We start from the raw sequence: 18,311 nt of genomic DNA, 5'->3' as shown, positions 1-18,311 counted from the left end.
GATAGCGTGAAGAGAATAGGTAGCCAACAAATCGATGAACCAAATAGATAGCTTGATGAAAATCCGGAGGGCAAGGCATTCTGAGATCTGGAGGGCAAGTCATCCAGTTGGAGATGGTTTTCTTTTGCTCCACTAAAATAAAGAGTAGAGGGCAAATAGGTCTTTTTTTCCTCCGCTACTCAGCGAACAAACAGTGTTTTCCTTTTACAATGAATCAACATAAGCATCAGCGTAGGCCAAAAGTTATGCTAAAGTAGTTCAAGCGAACATGGCAGTCTAATTGCTTTCTTCGTAGGACCCGTTTAGGACTTTAGGTAGCCCGGAGATGCTCTTAGTCTAATTGTTTTCTTCGCACAGAGCTGCCAGCTTCACCAGGCAAGGTATCCATAATCAGTGAACGTCTCAGCACGTGATGAGTACATTGCACATCCAAACATCATATAGCTCAATGAAATTTTTAGTAAGCTGAATTATATTATTAAAAAACTGTTGTGCTTTAAACAAACAGCTGGCACAAAATATAACCTGTTGTGCAGGAGCAATCGTTGGACAGACATTCTTGAACTCAATTTCACATGAGCTTGCATCATATAACCCTCATGCATGTCTGGCATACCCCGCCTGTTCAGCTGGAGCTGGCTGGCTGGGCTGACCAGCCCCTCACAGAGACACTCTCACGCAAACCAGCCAGCAATACTTCTTCACGAACCAGCAACGATACAAACCAGCCAACCGAACAGGCTAGCTGATAGCCTGTGCAGCAATGAATTTCACATGAGCTGGCACATATAACCATTGAATAACCAAAACGACCTATGCACTAGAACAGAACACAAAAAGAACATAAATAAACCAACAAACTATTGGTCTGAAAACACTACGAGCATAAACCAACATTGTACACTCTGGCCTTCAGTCTTGATAAAGCTTCAAACATAAATGCAGGCATGTAAAACAGCTAATTAAGTCAACCTCTTGCCCTCAAGTCACATTAAAGACGGCACTCCTATTATTATATAGTAATTGGCACTACTGAAAGCGACAAATCAGCAATTCATCCGTTGCCTCTCTTGCTGAAGATACTCATGCCACCTCCATTTAATCGTTGAAGTGTTCCTTACCTAGCAGCATGCAAATGTTAGTAGAATATCTACCTTAGCAACCATCATATATATTACTTCAAGATGAAAAGGATTACATTCTTATAATAACAAATTGTGATTAGCAATGTCAAACCAATGATACCTTGCAGAGAATTGAATTTCATATTTGTTCCCTATCAATTTCAATCTTAATTCTTAAAAATCTCAATTCTCATATATGGCATTTCCATTCAACAATAATCTATCCTAAACATGAGAACATCAGGTAAATATAGTTCTTACACAACAAATTCCAAAACAGGTACACCATGTGGAGAATGACTGAATGAGCATATGAAAACTCCAGCAACAGCTTAAGGACATAACAATGAGCTAGACGAGAGCCAATGAGCTAGTGAACTTGGTCCCTTATGATCAAGAAGGAAGACAAAAGTTGGCGCAAAGCCACTTTTAGCTAGCAGCAAAAGTTAGCATCGCAAATACTGCAATCTGTGATTAGAAAACAATGCAGTTTGTTCTTTTCCATGGATCGCCATAGCCTTTGGTCAGTATCATATATACTGAATAAGTGAATAGTACGAATCTGCAAGACTTCATCTATGGTAACTTACTGTGAAGTGTGAAATATAACAGGCTCTGGTAAGCTATATCACTACTACCTCAATCCACACTATATCCATGAATTTTCACAAACTAAATTGCATGTTGCAAGTGTGCGACCTCAACTAACATTCTCAGTTATGCCTCTCATCATTTACCTTGCAATATAGCTCTTTATCAGCTTTGATTAACTGCTATGATGGAAAAACATTGAAAGGCTTGAGTAACTTATATGTCTGAAATTACTGGGAGAAAACAATGTGAATGTTGTAATTCGTATTGTTGATATTATAGATCTCCAGAATTTTTTTCTTTCCTGTACTATTCATCTGTTGCTCATCTGCCAATTAGAAGTATAATACTCCATCCATCCCAGAAATAAGTTCGTTTTGGACATGAAATAGGATACCAAGGAGTGATTAATTATGGTCTATTTTTCCCTGTTTGCCCTTATTAAATAGCATCTTGGCCATCCATTAAACAAATATCCATCTGAACCCTGTTGGTTACCAAGGTCCCTCTTAGGCGAGCGGGCGCGGTTCGATCCCTCGCTCATTCGTTTTTTAGGTGATTTTTGCATCTGCTGGAAACGAAAAGGCCACGTTAATGACTGCATGCACGGCGATTTTTGCATGCATGGGAAACGAAGGAGGCCGCGATAATGACTGCATGCGCGGCGATTTTCGCATGCAGGGAAACAAAGAAGGCCGCATTAATGACTGCATGCGAGGCCGCGGGGCAAACTCGTCTCAGTTACGGTAAACCAGCTAGAACGAATTCCTTTGCAAAAACTATCCAAACCTCCAGAACGAACTTTTTTCAAGGGATGGAGTACTGTAAACAACGGTGGGAACCCAAAAATCTGTCAGATTTCCGTCTTTACATTGATTATGTGCACATGATCCTTTTTCTAAGTTGAAATTACATATCATATATTCTTGGCTAAGAAGTAAATACAAACATGAAAAATCATCCTCCTGGTTAGCACGCGTAAATAGCTTCGACAATGATCACAGAAAAATATTTTAATATGTATAGTTCAGGAAAGGTGCTAAAATTGTTGCTAAGTAAGCACACAATAAAACGGCCTAATCATGTACCTAAAATAAACTACAATCATTCTACAGCTAACAGATTATGATGGTGCCCTAAAGGAACAAGATAACACATTACCACAATGCCAATTGCAAAAACATTACCCTACACTATAGCACTACGCAGTTCATAAAAGACAAACCTCATGGAATCATTCTCGCAGTGCAGGAAATACAGGAGGCCAGGTCATCATAAAGGGATGAATAAAAGAAATCAACGTATCCTTTTCTGTCACGTTGTGCACCTTTTGCAGTGCCCTGCTCCTAACATCCAAATAGAGAACACATCCATACATCTCCAGGAATACATATTCTGCATCATCCCCCACCATATGTATGTAAGCATCATCAAGGTCATCCCAATCCTCAGTGGTGCTATTCGATATTTTCAGATTAGCACACAAATCATGCAAAGAAATGGTATCAACCAGCAACCAGTCTCCTATGCTGCCATTGCAATCCCTGTGCAGCCAGATGCAAAGTTGGAGGTCCTTGACATGGCTAAGATAAACCCCACAGCCATTGGCCCGAGACAATATGATTTGTCCATCAAATGGCATCTTGTCAGGGAACTTGATTGTGGAGAAGGTTGAGGATGTCAAATCCAAAACAAGAATGCTGTGCGTAGTAATCCCCATGTAGATTTTATCTTCAGCAAGGAAAATACTCAATTGCTTCAACAACGATGCACGCAATCTGGAAATCTGTGTTGTAGCTGAAGTTTGCATTCTCCAGGCATTATCTTGCAGCCTATATACACATGCTGTAGCTTTTTCTTCCTTGACGCAATAATCCAATGAGACCGAGAAGTAGGACAGCCCATGCCCATCGACACTTTCTTTAGAGAGGATCTCACAGAAAATACGGTGTTTGCTGTAATTGTCACTGTCAGGGACATCCATCATTGGGAGCTGCGGGAAGATAACCAAGTCTCTCGCAGGATGGAGCGGGCTGTGCACTCCGCGTTTGAAGTCGCCGCCGCAGAATAAGCTGACGATGACTCTGCCGTTCCGGCAGTCCAGGACGCGCGTGGATTGGCTGTCGTAGGTGTCCAAGCTGAAGCGCCCCCGGCGGAGGACGGCGGCGAGCTCTGGGGGCTGAGGCTGCATCGGCACAAAGTCAGTGCGAAACCTCCGTTGGAGCGTCGGAAAGGTGACGACGTAGAATCCGAGGAGGCGCGGCGGGTGGAGGTCGCGGAAGCGACGGAGGAGGACGGGGTCGGACGAGGCGCGCAGCCAACGCCTACAGACGGCGGCGGCGCGCACGAGGTCGGTGGGGAACCCTAGGCGGAGGAGGATCTCGCCGAGGAGGTTGTCGTCGCCGAGCACCAATGAGATCGCGGCCGCCGCCACCGACGCCGCCGCCAGGGTGGATTGTGCCCTCTCCCTCTTCTCCTCCATCGCTGCGCGACCACGCAGGAACCCGATCGGGGAACACGAGCGAGCAGCCGAAACTCGGAGAGGGGCAGCACCGCGAGGAGGCTAGGGTTTAGAGGCAGGCAGGCAGACAACGGCGGATGGCGATCGAGATCGATTTGGGGGGATCCCCGATTTGGGTGGGGGGAAGAACACGGGAGCTTCGGCGGCCTTGGGTTGGGCCGCGGAAACAAAGGGCCGCTATGGGCCATGGCAGTTGGGAAACAAATAGGCGCCTGTTTTCATGCTGGTTCGTCCTTGACCCTCGGCCGGTTTGGCCCAATGTGGCTGCTTCGTGCTCGGCCCCGGCTCCCGGTCATCGGTCGACGTGCCGCCTGCCTCAGTCTGGCCACCACGTCTGCCATGCCAGTTGCCAGGGTCGGCGTACCAGGAAGCACAGATTCCGATTTTGGGCCCTTCGCTTGACATGGCATTTCCTTAGTTCCCGATTTCTGAATTTGGCACTATGCAAAAAGAAGATTTCTCGTCACATTAAACTTGCCGTATATGCATGGAGTACTAAATATTGACGAAATAAAAAATTAATTGCACAGTTTGGTTGTACTTTGCGAGACGAACGTTTTGAACCTAATTAGTCAACAATTGGACAATTATTACCAAATAAAAACAAACTCTACAGTAGCTACAGTAACGCCTCGAATCCGGCGGCGCCGATTCGGTGGCCAACTAAACGAGGCCCTGGATGCTATTCTATTCACTGTGCAAGACTAGGTAAGAAGATGCAGGGAATAATGGCAGGTGCAGCTGCTTCCAGTAGCTCCCAGTCCACGTGAAACAGCGGTGACTCACTCGGGCCCTCACGGAACCAGTTGCAGTGTAAAACTAAAACACCCAACCCAGCACCACCTGTGCTCATGCCTTTGGAACCACACTGCAGAAAACGCACTGAGCTAATAAGGCAGCACAGGACCTGGATGGAACGAGAAACGGACGACAGGATCGACGAGGAGCCTACGAAGGAACTTCGTGATGCCGAAACCCTTGAACGCGCCGGCGGCACCACGAGACGCGCCAGGCCGCCGATCGATGGGCCCAACCCCCGACCCCGTTCCCGAACAAGAAAAACCAGCGGCAGAGCGCGCGCCGACGCGCTTTCCGGGAGTGGCAAGCTCCAGCTCGTGCAGCCTCATTCACTCGCGCCACCCGCCCTGGCGCCGCTTGCTCCTTGCGAGTAGCCACTCTGCTGCTTCTGCTGCTCTGTGAGCCTACAAACAGACCCCTGGCAGGCAGCACCGGAAAAAGAAAGGGAGAACGGAATCTCCCAAGGCCGGTGCGAGCACATTCACTAGCCACCCCTGCTCTGTGCTCTCCCCGATCAGGATTCAGGAGCGCGCCATCATCCGCCGCGCCATGGACCACCACCTCCTCGCCCGTCGCCTTGGCGCGCCTCCTCTCCTCGTCATCCTCTCCTGCCTGGCGCTCATTCTCGCCGGGTGCAGGAGCAGCAGCGCGCACGCAGGCCCAGCCCCGCGCCCGGTCTTCGCGTTCCCGGCCGCCGCCAAGGCGCATGCAGTGGCGCGCCACCACGAGCGCCTGCGCGTCGCGCTCGACGCCGCCGCCACGCGCGTCGGCGAGGCGCTCGGTGCGCTGGCCGCCGTCACGCCGGCCTCCTCCTCCTCGTCGCCGACGCTCTCCGCGGCCGCCCGGGAGGACTGCGCGGAGCTGCTGGACGAGGCGCTCCAGCTCCTGGCCGGCGCGAGGGCGGCGCCCCGAGCGGCCCGGGGCGACGCGCTCACGTGGCTCTCCGCCGCGCTCACTAACCACGACACCTGCGCCGACAGCCTCGCCGAGGCCGGCGCGCCGCTCCAAGCGCACCGGCACCTCGCCGCCGCCCGCGGCGTGGTCCGCGACAGCCTCGCCATGTACGCCTCGTCCACCACCGCTGCAGCGGAGGCCGCCACCGCCACCGGAACAACAACCAAGGAGGCCGGCGGCGCGGCGGGCCTCGTCCGCAGCAGCTGCAAGAACGAGACGGCGAGACGGCAGGGCCCATGCGGTTTCCCTCGGTGGCTGCCGGCGAGGGACCGGCGGCTGCTGCTGGCCCCCGCGGCGTCGCTGGCCGGGAGGGCCGACATTGTGGTCGCCAAGGACGGCACGGGGACGCACGCCACCATCGCCGACGCCGTCAAGGCGGCGCCCGAGTGCAGCGAGCGCCGGACGGTGATACACGTCAAGGCGGGGCGGTATGACGAGAACGTCAAGGTCGGGATGAAGAAGACCAACCTGGTGTTCGTCGGTGACGGCAAGGGCGTCACCGTCGTGGCCGGCAACCGCAGCGTCGCTGACAACTACACCACCTTCCGCACCGCCACCTTTGGTACGTGACGCCATGATCATTTTCATTCTCACTTTCATAGAAACAGATTTTTTTAACGGAATCGAAAGCGTAGAAGTATCATTCAAAGCTTGCATTTGCTCTGTTACAATAACTTGTAGCAGTAGCTTTCTGAAAGTTTCGTGAAGTTGGTAAGCTTTCTGAAATGGGTCGTTTGGAAGTGAAATGGCAGTATTTCATCTGCCGAGTAAATCAAATTTCATGAACTTGGAAAGGTTGGTGAGTTTTGTGAAATGGACCCGATGGGAGAAATATGCGGCAGTAATGCCCATACTCTGTTTGTACATGGGGACGACGACATGGTACAGCTGCCAGTTGGTGTGGGGTAGTAGCAGTAGTAGCGGCCTTTAACTGATGATGCGTGTTACCGATGGCCTGGTGAGGTGGGGTGCCGGGCACTTGGCTGCTGCATGCTGCGACGACCGACGATGTCACGTCGCCCTCGATGGCTCTGCAATTGTGCCACGCATTTCTCTGTGCCATGCTGCGTGCCTCTACATGTCATTGCTTGTCACGGTCTTTTCCATTTGTCTTGGTACATACAACAAGAACAACGTACATGATGGATCCCACACGCATGTAACATGTTGGGCCGCTTGATGGACGTGCAGCCGCGTCAGGGTTCGGGTTCATGATGCGCGACATGACGGTGGAGAACTGGGCGGGGCCGGCGAGGCACCAGGCGGTGGCGCTGCGCGTGAGCGCCGACCGCGCCGTCGTCCACCGCTGCAGCATCGCCGGGTACCAGGACACGCTGTACGCGCACTCCAACCGCCAGTTCTACCGTGACTGCGACGTCTACGGCACCGTCGACTTCGTCTTCGGCAACGCTGCCGCCGTGCTGCAGCGCTGCAACCTCTGGGCGCGGGTGCCGCTGCCGGGCCAGAAGAACACCGTCACCGCGCAGAGCCGGAACGAGTCGTGCCAGCTCACCGGCATCGTCCTCCACGCTTGCCGCCTCCTGGCCACGCCAGCAGCGGAAGAAGGCCTCGTCGCGCCCACGGCGTACCTGGGCCGGCCATGGAAGCCCTTCTCCAGGGTGGTGGTGATGCTGTCGTTCATCGGTCCGCACGTGCCGCCGCAGGGGTGGCTGGAGTGGAACGCCAGCAGCACTCCGTACGCGCTCGACAGGCTCTACTTCGCCGAGTACATGAACTACGGGCCCGGCGCGGGGGTGGCCGGCCGCGTGCCGTGGCCCGGCCACCGCGTCATCAACAGCACCGCGGAGGCGGAGAGGTTCACGGTGGCGCGCTTCATCGACGGCGCGTCCTGGCTGCCGGCCACCGGGGTCTCCTTCGTTGCCGGGCTCTCGCTGCTGTAAGCAGCCTGCGTGCGTCTGCCGTCTGCGTCGTCTTGATGGAAATCTCAAGGCATACCACCGCACGCACCAGGCAGGCTGACAAGTAGACGTGGAATTGTACCTACCTACATGTGGGATGTACATTGAGTGGCGGCAGTTCAAGTCATTTTGCAGTGAGATTTCAGATAACAAATTTGCAGCATAAAAACTGATCTGATTGCTTCTTGCGCTCCCTGCTGCGTCGGCTACCCTGAGCTGGCGCCATGAACTTGGCAAATGCAAATACCGTCTCAACAATTTCTCCCACATTTCTACGTAGTTCACAAGAAGTCAAGAAGGTGGATTCAGACACCGCCGCCGCCGACGGCCATATTCACTCCGGGGCGCGCTTCATCACCTCCTGCAGAGTGAAGTTGAAGGCAGCCGCCGCCAAGGCCACCGGTTTATCCCGTGAAGATCCACTATACTATTCGGTGAATACAGAGATGGTCAGGATGTACAAAACTATGTTCCGACGCCCGCCAAATGATATAACAGTTCACACAACGGTCATCCATTGCACTCATAAGTTGTTTTGATGAGCTTTTCAACCACTGAATCATTCTGTGATGGCAAGAGTCTTTTGGGAGAGGCAAGATCGAGACTCACTTGACAATGAAAATTCAACTCAGCCGTCTTAGTTCCAACATCTAAAGAAAATACAACATGCTTAGGGCAGTTCAAGTACTGTCGTTCAGGCATCTGCGGCATCTATCCTACATACATTCCTACATAAACTGATTGTAGAGCAATCAATGTTCATGCGCCACAGTCAAGCGACATCCATATCGACAACAGTACCAGACTATCACCTACAAGTCCATCGAAAGATGTTACATAATATAAAACGTTCACATGCAATCATTTGGTTTTAGCCCCATCTGCACTTTTACGACCATCATCCAAGTACACAGTGGTAAAAAAGGTGCTCTGATTCTTCTGAATAAACCTGACAGAAAACCCATCGGAATGGTTTAAGTTAAGCTAAACAAAAGGTTGGCAAGCATAACTCTGAAGCAAGAAAGCATACTTGAGAATGTCCAGCAATTTTATCTGTAGCTTGTTCAGCGCATCTTCCTCCATATTGACAAAAGCAAGTAACTCTGGCAATTTCACTGCAAACTTGCAAGTCAGAAATTTAAGATATTTGATATTTTATTATGTAAACAAGGGCATGTGGCATGGTTCCATACTGAACATGCTTGGGTAATAGCCATATTAATATAACCAAGATATATCAATTATAGTAGCCATTAGATTACTAGACTAGATAGGAATATCGTGTGCTGAAGAACAAATCAACTTGTCATGTTTGTAATTTTTGGGTTGTCTTCTTGAACTGAAGCCTTGTGGGCTAATTACTGTATCAACATGGTACATTCATCATGACAAAGCACATAAAGATCCCCATAATTCATCAAGAGGAAGGGGGATCTGATCCACGGATTATTCCACACCAACCCACACAATCATCATGTATTACCAATCAGCAGTGGACCTTCGGTTTTCAAAAGTTCATTCAAACGCCTAAAGAACACAAAAGACAAAAAAATCAGAACACCTGAGCAGTCTACTAGAATACTACTCTCTAAATTCCAAGTACGTATTTTTAGTAGTACCATGACAAACAAAATATATTTTTAGGGAAAACCTAATTTTCAAAAGTTTCTATTTGTTTTCAGTTTACTTTGCACTTTTGCAGACGCATTTTATCTGTTACCCCTTCCAGTGCAGATTGAATTTTTTAACTGGAAATTTGGAGGATGGCAGACCACCTTGCTTTTTTCCCCCCTCCATACACTTAAGGCTCTCCTGTATCATAAGGAGGCCACTTATTACCGTTTGGAATTAAGCAAGAAAAATATCAAACTAGTTAGTAGCCAACTCTACTCCCTATGCCTATCTCGCTCTCCCAAGTCCCTTCACCTTCTGCCATCAACATCTCTGGACTACCACTCAGCACAGTGTAAACCTTGTAACCATCTAAAGACACATGAAGACGATCCCACGGGAAGCAAGAAAATATCAAACTAGTTAGTAGCCAACTCTAGTCCCTATGCCTATCTCCCACTCCCAAGTCCCTTCACATTCAGCCATGAACATCTCTGGACTGCCTCTCAGCAAGCTGTAAACCTTGTAACCATCTAAGGACACATGAAGATGATCCCACGGGCTTAAGTGCAAAATTCAAAGGCATGTTATGCAAGATTACAGTAACAATAGCAGTGGCCACATTACCAGTGAGCAAGATATACAGTACGTGTGGGAACAGAAACACTGTAATATCAGCAGCTATAGCATAATCAATAGGATTTTTTTTTTTCATTTTTACCACTAAGTCAGAACACTGCAATATCAGCGCATGGTTGGATGCTTTTTTGTGGGTGACATTGTACGTTAGTTTGGGGTGTGCCAGTTGGATGAACCCTGTGTGTTCAGTTCAACGTGGCTGTTTTAGGCTCGCTGCGTTTTATTGTCGTTGTTTCGTTGCTTTCAAGTAATGAAATTCGGCTTGGGCTGTGGTGGAAAAAAAGTCAGAACTCAGAAAGTTCTCACTTCCCCAATTTGAATTCTATTTTGCAAATGGGTCCTGAATAGAAATATGGGCTCACACTAGTAGCAAGGAAAATGAAAAGAATAAACACCTTACTGGAAAAACAAACAATTTGATAATACAACAAACATAATTGTTCTGACCTCTTCCAGAGCACTTCAACAAGCAGAAAGAAATGATCAAAGAATAAACCAAAAACACATAAGAACTCATTTAGTGGACAAATGGACATACCAAAAAGGCGCAATAGGTGCTCAGCTCCATATACAGTTGACGGTGAGACATCACCTTTAACTTCTTCAGCATACTGATCTCGCTCTTTCTTATATAAAAGCATTGAAGGCAATGCTTTATCAAAGTAGCAGCGTAATCCTTTCAGAATCTCAGCATAGGAGTCATTTATCCTTCAACACAAAGAAAAGCTATAACTATAGAAGAGCCAAACAATGCTGGTACTGACAACCAACCAAAATGAAACAAAAGGACTGAAAAAACCTAGATAAATGGCAAGTGGGATAAAATGGAATTAGGAAAACTGTAGCACAAAGCGCAATAAAAAAGTAAAAGCATAATCATAGCTATCAATATGAATAAGCAAACTGGAATTTATCAGCTTAAGCTATCATCACATTCATTGATGTAATTGAGATTACTCAATCCAACAGCCAACTAATGCTATATATGTTAACATTGTTAGCATGACTAAACGAATGCCATGACATACTAAACATTATATTTGTTTCGGTTACATGGTAACAACAATACAATCAAACAGCAAAGGACATCCAACTGACTATAAAAGTATTGCTAAAACTAATGAAAGAAAGCTGTCTAACTGGAAAACGAATTTGCAGGGGCAGGAGCCAGCTTTGCACAGTCAACATTCTGATGGAAACAACCCTTGCTGCTACGCGTAAGTAAATTTGAATTATATAATGGTATACAAAAGGGAGCATGGTTCAGGTAAGGCTATTGCACTAGACCATGAGCAAATTATGCATACTGAAAAAGAATTCATGTCAGCAATAGAACACTCACTTGCCATCCTTCTTTGCCCGGTGCTCCAAATACTTCTTTAGAATATCATCAACAGTAGGTGATCGTGGTAGCTTCACAAGCTGCAGACCAATGAAATCTCAGGTAGTTGTGCTGAACAAAAATTGCGAAGCAAATATGGTTATCTATTGCCAAGAAGACTTTCATCTGGTGTTCAGATCAGTTTACCACTAAGATTAGCTTGTTTTCTTTCAGCTGATATACAAATTCCCTATTTATCAGTGGGTCCAGAAAAAAATGAATCCAAGCTCAAATATTACAGTGTTCTTTTGGATCCTATTGCATGGACAAATCGTTCTTGAGGTTTGTTGCTTTGGAAAAATAAATAAATATGGAGAATGCTTGGTGCATTCTTTGGATCATTGTCGGGGACCAATACTAGGGTACCCGAAGAGGAGGAGCTAATAACCATCAACGTTGATTCATCCGAGCGGTCAAGAGCGCGACTACCCCTCTTGCTGGGCTCCGCCTCGTCCGACCCCCGAGGGTCGGCTCCGCCTCGGTGGACACTGAGGCCGCAGGCTCCGCCTCGCCCGACCCCCGAGGGTCGGCTCCACCTCGGCTATCTTCCAAGGGTTGGCTCCGTCTCGTCCGACCCCCGAGGGTTGGCTCCACCTCGCCTGACGTCCGAGGGCCGGCTCCGCCTCGCCCGACGTCCGAGGGCTGGCTCCGCTTCGGCTGACTCCCGAGGGTAAGCTCCGCCTCGGCTGACTCCCGAGGGTAGGCTCCGCCTCTCCCGACGTCTGAGGGCCGGCTCCGCTTCGGCTCCCGAGGGTAAGCTCCGCGTCGGCTGACTCCCGAGGGTAGACTCCGCCTCGGCCAACGTCTAAGGGCTGGATCCGCCTCGCCCGATCCCTCAGACACGGTTCCTAACAGAAGCTCACGTTACCGCCAACCACTACGGGACAGAAAGTACTACTCAAGGTCAAACTTCTGGCATCGTGTAGGGAGCGGTCACATCTCAGCACGACCCGTCCCCACGACATGTCATTACGGGGAACTCACATCGCCCACAGTGACGGACGTGTGGTCACTGTGCTGCCAACTCCCTGCCTGACCCCCGTCCAACGTCAGTCGACCGATGTCAGTTGGCTGGCACTGTACCGCTAGCCCCCCGCATGGCCCCTGTCAAGGGACTCTTTGACCATTCCGTCCGCTTGGATGGGATGGAAGACAAGAACGGCGCATGACGCCCGCACGCATGCTGTAGCGGCCAACAGGACTCCGGTACGACGCCGCTGTTACCACGATCTACAGGGTCAGCGGGACCCGCGCAAAGAGGAGAACAACACACCTCCGGGAGCCTGTTTTCTCTCTTTCCCTCTTCCCTTCAGCTGTAACCCCTGTTTTCCCTTGGGCTATAAAAGGGAAAGCAGGGCGTCCCACTAGGAGAGATGGAACAAGTGCATCACACGGCATTGGTTCACCGCACCTCATCACGAACAACACATCACCAGAGACTTGGGACCAGTCCCTCTCTCGCCCGTTTGTAACCCCTACTACGAACTTTCAGTGCTAAGTAATACAAGCAGCAGCCAAGAACTCGACGTAGGGACATTCTACCCGAACCAGTATAAACCTTGTGTCTTCTTAGCACACCATCCGGGCCAGACGTGTAATATACAAATTTACTCGTTGGTGTTTACTCAAAACACCGACAATCATATTGCATGGACAAATCAGACATTTCTTATTTGATTGCCAGTTCAACGAATTCCTGTAATATTCATGTGGTCACCACAAGGGTTGACAAATTGTTGGATTTTCATTCAAAATAATTGGAATACATGGAATTAAAAAGTCTTTTTCTGAATGAGCTTGCCACATGAGGCTGCTGAAATTCCATGCCAATTAACACAAAACATTGTGATATTTAGTCTAGGAGACATCAAATGGTACATGAGACACTAATGAAAGTTGAAAGGTAACACAGACAGAGAACTAAATACCTTACCCATCTGCGAGACAAACTCCCAATCATCCACAAGTTGCTTCTTCAGTGTCAAAGGAAACTGCAACACTAGTAGACTTTGTGATGATCTTTTTTCCTTTTCCTGAATCTTCAGATATAGCAATAAATATGTTACAAGATTAGCACAGTGGTGTGTCAGTCTCTTAGCTTGCTAGAACAGATAGCTAAAACGTTGAATTTATGAGTTGCTGGCATTAAGGATGGGTGGGTAATAAATTCATACTGGTAGTATGATAGCTCCAACACTTTGACATTAAGTATGCAACATTTTCGGTGCTTCTATTTTGACACATTCAGCTGCAAGTAATTTTTTTATTGAATGACATTATTATTGATGTCTGAAAAATGAATTCCAGTTTTTCGAATCGGATTAGAAAGCACATCTGCATGGATTGCCCAATATTTCTTTTAAGATGTGGAAATAGAGATAAAATGGTAGAACCATCCTTATAAAATGGAAAAGGAAACAAGATCTTTGACTTGGCCCAGGGAAGGGAGTAGCCATTTAAAGAAAGGTAGGTTACAACCAAGGGAAAACATCCCCAGCCAATTTGACACTGCTGGGATTGCAAATACAAGTTTTGGGCCCTCCATAGTCTCAAGAAATGAACTAGAACATGGAAGACACAACATTCCATTTGGCAAATTGCAAAAAATACTCGAATGGAACCAAACAGTAGAAACAATGTATTCCGTCCATTCCAAATTATGTCGCTTTGAATTTTTTGGTACATCTATTTTGCTATGTATCTAGACATGTTATATCTAGATACATAGCAAAATGGATGTACCAAAAAAGTCAAAGTGACTTATAATTTGGAACGGAGTGAGTAATAAATTCTTAGTAAACAGTAATTAGCAGAGCATGGAAAGGAAAATTACACTAGCTCAACAATACAATCTGAAAATGCAGTGTTTTTATCGTTTTGGATCGAGAAAATGAAAAAAAAAAATCAAGGAAGCATAGGCATATAGCACAAAAGGTTAAGCCGTTGTCACCTCAGTTCCAGGCTGACTTTTACGTTTCTTCCCCTTCACTGAAATTTAAAAATGATAAAGATAAATCACACAATAAAAATAAATGTGTTGACTGCAATCAGAAGGTAACAGACAAAAAATATAAAAGAAAAGCTTGTACTCACTGAGACTCTTAGTGTCATCTTTATCAGCTTTTGCATCTGCTGAAAAATGGCAATAGACAAGTTAGTAAGACATTTCAAGAGCAAAGTACGATCACAAAACATGTAGAAACAAGCATGAAGAGGTAGAAAACATGTACTGATGAACAGCATGAACAAGAAGTCTCCGATAAGAACTAATAAAAATGAATAATTGTCTATTATCAAAGGTGGTTCACTTTATATCACAAAATTATTCCAGCAATGGACGATAATTTTACATTAACTTTATATAACCCCCAGCATGCAATTTCACCTTGATCTGTAAATGTTAAATTATCAAAATGTCCAGTTGTAGCAAAGTTGTCACAATTCTTGCCATTATTGTTTCAACTCTAAACTAGGCACCAACATGACATGAATTCTTTGCACACGACACTCCCAGAGAGTAAGGAATTGAAGATAATAATTTGGCAGAACTATTACCACAACAATGACTTAACTGGAGTGCAATCTTAGAACTATCCACAACAGTAGAGATAGATTGTCCTAATAGATAAAGGATCAGTACAACAAACAGACAATGTATCATATACAGGAGTAGAATCTATCAACCTGGTCATAACAATGCCCTTTATTCTTAAAGATACAACACGAGGAGGGGAGGGCGAGCTAACCATTGGAGCCTTTTGGTTTATGCTGTGTTGACCGTCCAGACTTCATTGTTTTGTCAACTACCTGGTTCTTGTCAAGCTCATGTTGTTTGCGCATGTTTTCCTCTGTTAATGCCAACAAGCGGTCATTTGCAACCCATTCATCCCAGCTACAAAGAAAATGGAAATTAAATATGATGATAAGAATGTCTGCTTAGTGGAAGAACAGCAGGGAAGGAAAACTAATTAAGTGTGATGACAACAAAATAGCAAGCTGCAATCAGGACCTCACAAATAAGAAACGCTACCAAGATATGGTAGTTAGTTGTTAACCTTTTTTTTTTCCTGGAACACGCAAGTATCTTTATATTAAGAAGGAAAAGGGACAACTTGAACAGCAGTCTGCACCTAAACTTGAGCCTAGAGTGACTTATTTACAAAGCCTATTATGCGATCCACTCAAACAATGTTCAATTTATCAACATAATATTTAGCCAAAACAACAGTTTGCTTTAACATGGCTTGGCTATAAGGACCCAAATGAATGAAATCTATGAGACAACCTTTTATACACATCTGTTAAATAGTTTGACCATATTTTACAATCTAACAGAAGGCACAGCCTACAAACACCCAACCCAACTGACCAACTCCCAAAACTCTACCATGTGAAGAACATAAAATGAATTCTCCAGCTAAGATAATAACAATATCCTGTATGAACATAAAAGCTGTCTCAGCCTCTATATGTAAATCCCCCAGCTACTCGAAATAGGAGGCACAGAATCTGAGCATCAATCAACTATGGAAGAAACAAATAACTCAACAATTTGACTGTTAGTCATCATAGCTACTGGGAATAGGATGCATAGAAGCCACAAAATGTTTGTGATGTACTTACTTTTGATATAAAACTTGCTCCTACCTGCATTGATTATTTCCTTGGGAAATGGTTACATGCTTTTTTCTAAAGACCATAGGAATTTGGCAATGTTGGGGGACTGGAAATTCAGTATTAATTTGGACATTGTGGAAATTGAGGAGCTTGTTTCAAACATCAATTCTCTACTGACCCTATACAGACTATTTTCAGTTTGTGTTATTGGTTTAAATTATGGTCTTTGTTGCAGAAAAAAGGAGGGCGAGGAATGTTGCCTGAATGAGCTCAGAGACCAAAGACTCACGATGCGACATGTCACAAGGTTGGGCACCATTGTAGGAGGGCCAACTATCAGAGTTTTTTTTTTTCTGTTTCTGGTACAAGGAAGTTTGGTTGGATCATGTTTGGTTGATCTATTGGTGAGAGAGTTCATACTATGTTGTAGTAATGTTATTCATGTAAACATTGGCCATCCAGTGGCATTGTGTGGTATCAAGTCATTCGGTAGTCTGATGGTTTCAGTAGCTACAGGTTTCATTAATGTTCTCTGTCTTTATTGTGCTAGTTCATCAATGTTAATGAACTCTGCAATGGAACTGATTATCCACTTTAATATGAAAATTGGAAGGGGTGTTGACCCTTCTGTCTCAAAATTAACAAAAAAAAACATCATGACTTTAATATGTTGCTTGTCGTATTGATACTTCAACATAGGTGATAACTCTTTTTAAAATCACAAGACAAGGCTGGAATTAGGGAATATTTGCCAGATGGTAACCCAAGCAAGGATTACAAGTGATTACACATCAAAATTGATTGGGCATACCGGTATAACAAAGTTCGCATAATGCAGAGGCACAACATGTAGATCAAAACTTGCTCATGAATCATAACTTATAAGCCATTTCACATAGGTAGTGTTAATCAGTGGCAGACCAACAGAACAATAAATCATATTATTTTAAGGAAAATATATTTCGTTAAATGAAAAGGCGTCTGCCGTCAGGTTTAACTGTATCACTGGCTCATGGCTGAGAAATGAGCAGTATGTGTAGTGGTCAAATCGCTGAAACAAACTGGTTCAGTGTACGCCACCATTTAGAAAATGGACACAGAAACATCTGATGAGCTAGAACAAGCGCACAGCAACAATCCATTGGGGGTTTTATCGACATGGAGTAGGGATCTAGGAAACATCACAAAAGATATATGTACGAATGTGGGGGAGAAACATGGAAGACTTATCTAACATTCATCCACTCATGGAGTTATGAAACACTTACTTCTTATTCCAACCCTACAAGAGAAAGTGACAAAGAATTAGAGAACAGCAGAAATTGCCGGGTATACGCTGATTTCTATGAGAGTAAGAAATATCCGAATGACTATGGTTATGAAGAATGAAAGAATGAGGAAACAGTGCCTTTAAGAATACTTGCACAATGGAGTGACTTAAGACTTACGAGATAATGGACAAAGTAGCGCCATTCATCTTCATGATTTTCGATCCTTTGAACCTTGAGAAATGGGATAGAACAGATAAAGTTCCATTATCAGTGAATTGAAGAAGCAAAGAAAGAAGAGAAGGAACATGAATAGATCAGATGGGATGTGAGTGATATAAAGCCTAAACCCTAAAAGCTAGCACAATGTACGCAGGGGGGGAGTGAATCGAATCGACCGACGGGGCGGCCCGATGGTATCCTAACCCTAACAAGGATCCAGGAACACAACACAGGCGTAACAAGTGAGTGTATCTAGCATCCAGTAAGAGGTCGTCATCCTAGGGCCAGGAAGGGAAGGGAAGAAACGGCGAACCTTGGCCTCGTAGAGGAGGGGGGCCGGGTAGGCGAGGACCCTTTCGTTCTCCTTGAAGGATGGCTCCGACGAGTCCTTGCCGTTGACCTTGTCCTCCTTCTTCTCCTCCTTGTCGCTGGCCCCGCCGCTCGTGTTGGTATTCGACGAGCTGCCCATGGATTCGATTGCGATTCAATTTCGCGTCTCACCGGAGAGGGAGGGGGGGACTGGGAGAGGACAGAGGCGGCGACCAGGGCACAGTCGGACAGCGGGAGGGAGTCCAAGACGAGGACCAACTGACGGTAATAATTCCGGGGCAATGGGCCGTCTTTCTTTGCTTGGACGTGGTCCCGTGGAGAAGCCCAAATGGCCAA

General features: G+C 46.3%; 3 protein-coding genes across 4 annotated transcripts; 1 reads left to right on the top strand and 2 right to left on the bottom strand.

The window, feature by feature from the left end:
• Nucleotides 1-434: 434 nt before the first annotated feature.
• On the bottom strand, nt 435-4,401 carry LOC136476225 (uncharacterized). Of its 2 annotated transcripts, none has more exons than XM_066473986.1 (2): nt 2,941-4,401; nt 435-753 (listed from the first exon to the last, which is right to left on the bottom strand). In XM_066473986.1, exon 1 carries the CDS (start codon nt 4,195-4,197, stop codon nt 2,950-2,952), a length of 1,248 nt encoding a protein of 415 aa, XP_066330083.1. In that variant the 5' UTR covers nt 4,198-4,401; the 3' UTR covers nt 435-753; nt 2,941-2,949. The 2 variants fall into 2 exon arrangements, with proteins under 2 accessions (XP_066330083.1, XP_066330082.1); XM_066473985.1 differs by lacking the exon at nt 435-753 and adding an exon at nt 864-1,121 and having other exon boundaries at nt 2,941-4,395.
• Nucleotides 4,402-5,451: 1,050 nt separating this feature from the next.
• On the top strand, nt 5,452-8,028 carry LOC136476224 (probable pectinesterase/pectinesterase inhibitor 61). Its single transcript, XM_066473984.1, has 2 exons — nt 5,452-6,550; nt 7,180-8,028. Exons 1-2 carry the CDS (start codon nt 5,584-5,586, stop codon nt 7,887-7,889), a joined length of 1,677 nt encoding a protein of 558 aa, XP_066330081.1. The 5' UTR covers nt 5,452-5,583; the 3' UTR covers nt 7,890-8,028.
• Nucleotides 8,029-8,489: 461 nt separating this feature from the next.
• On the bottom strand, nt 8,490-18,114 carry LOC136468913 (protein MRG1-like). The gene is made up of 11 exons (XM_066467313.1): nt 17,959-18,114; nt 17,604-17,657; nt 17,424-17,437; nt 15,285-15,430; nt 14,632-14,670; nt 14,489-14,526; nt 13,467-13,577; nt 11,500-11,579; nt 10,696-10,865; nt 8,938-9,022; nt 8,490-8,856 (listed from the first exon to the last, which is right to left on the bottom strand). The coding sequence occupies exons 1-11, from the start codon at nt 18,112-18,114 to the stop codon at nt 8,769-8,771; spliced, it is 981 nt and encodes a 326-aa protein (XP_066323410.1). The 3' UTR covers nt 8,490-8,768.
• Nucleotides 18,115-18,311: the final 197 nt, after the last annotated feature.

This window comes from Miscanthus floridulus, chromosome 8 (genome assembly GCF_019320115.1).
Source record: "Miscanthus floridulus cultivar M001 chromosome 8, ASM1932011v1, whole genome shotgun sequence".
Lineage (NCBI taxonomy): Eukaryota > Viridiplantae > Streptophyta > Magnoliopsida > Poales > Poaceae > Miscanthus > Miscanthus floridulus.
The sequence above is the reverse complement of the archived record's forward strand: the minus strand, read 5'-3'. Positions and strand labels throughout refer to the sequence as shown.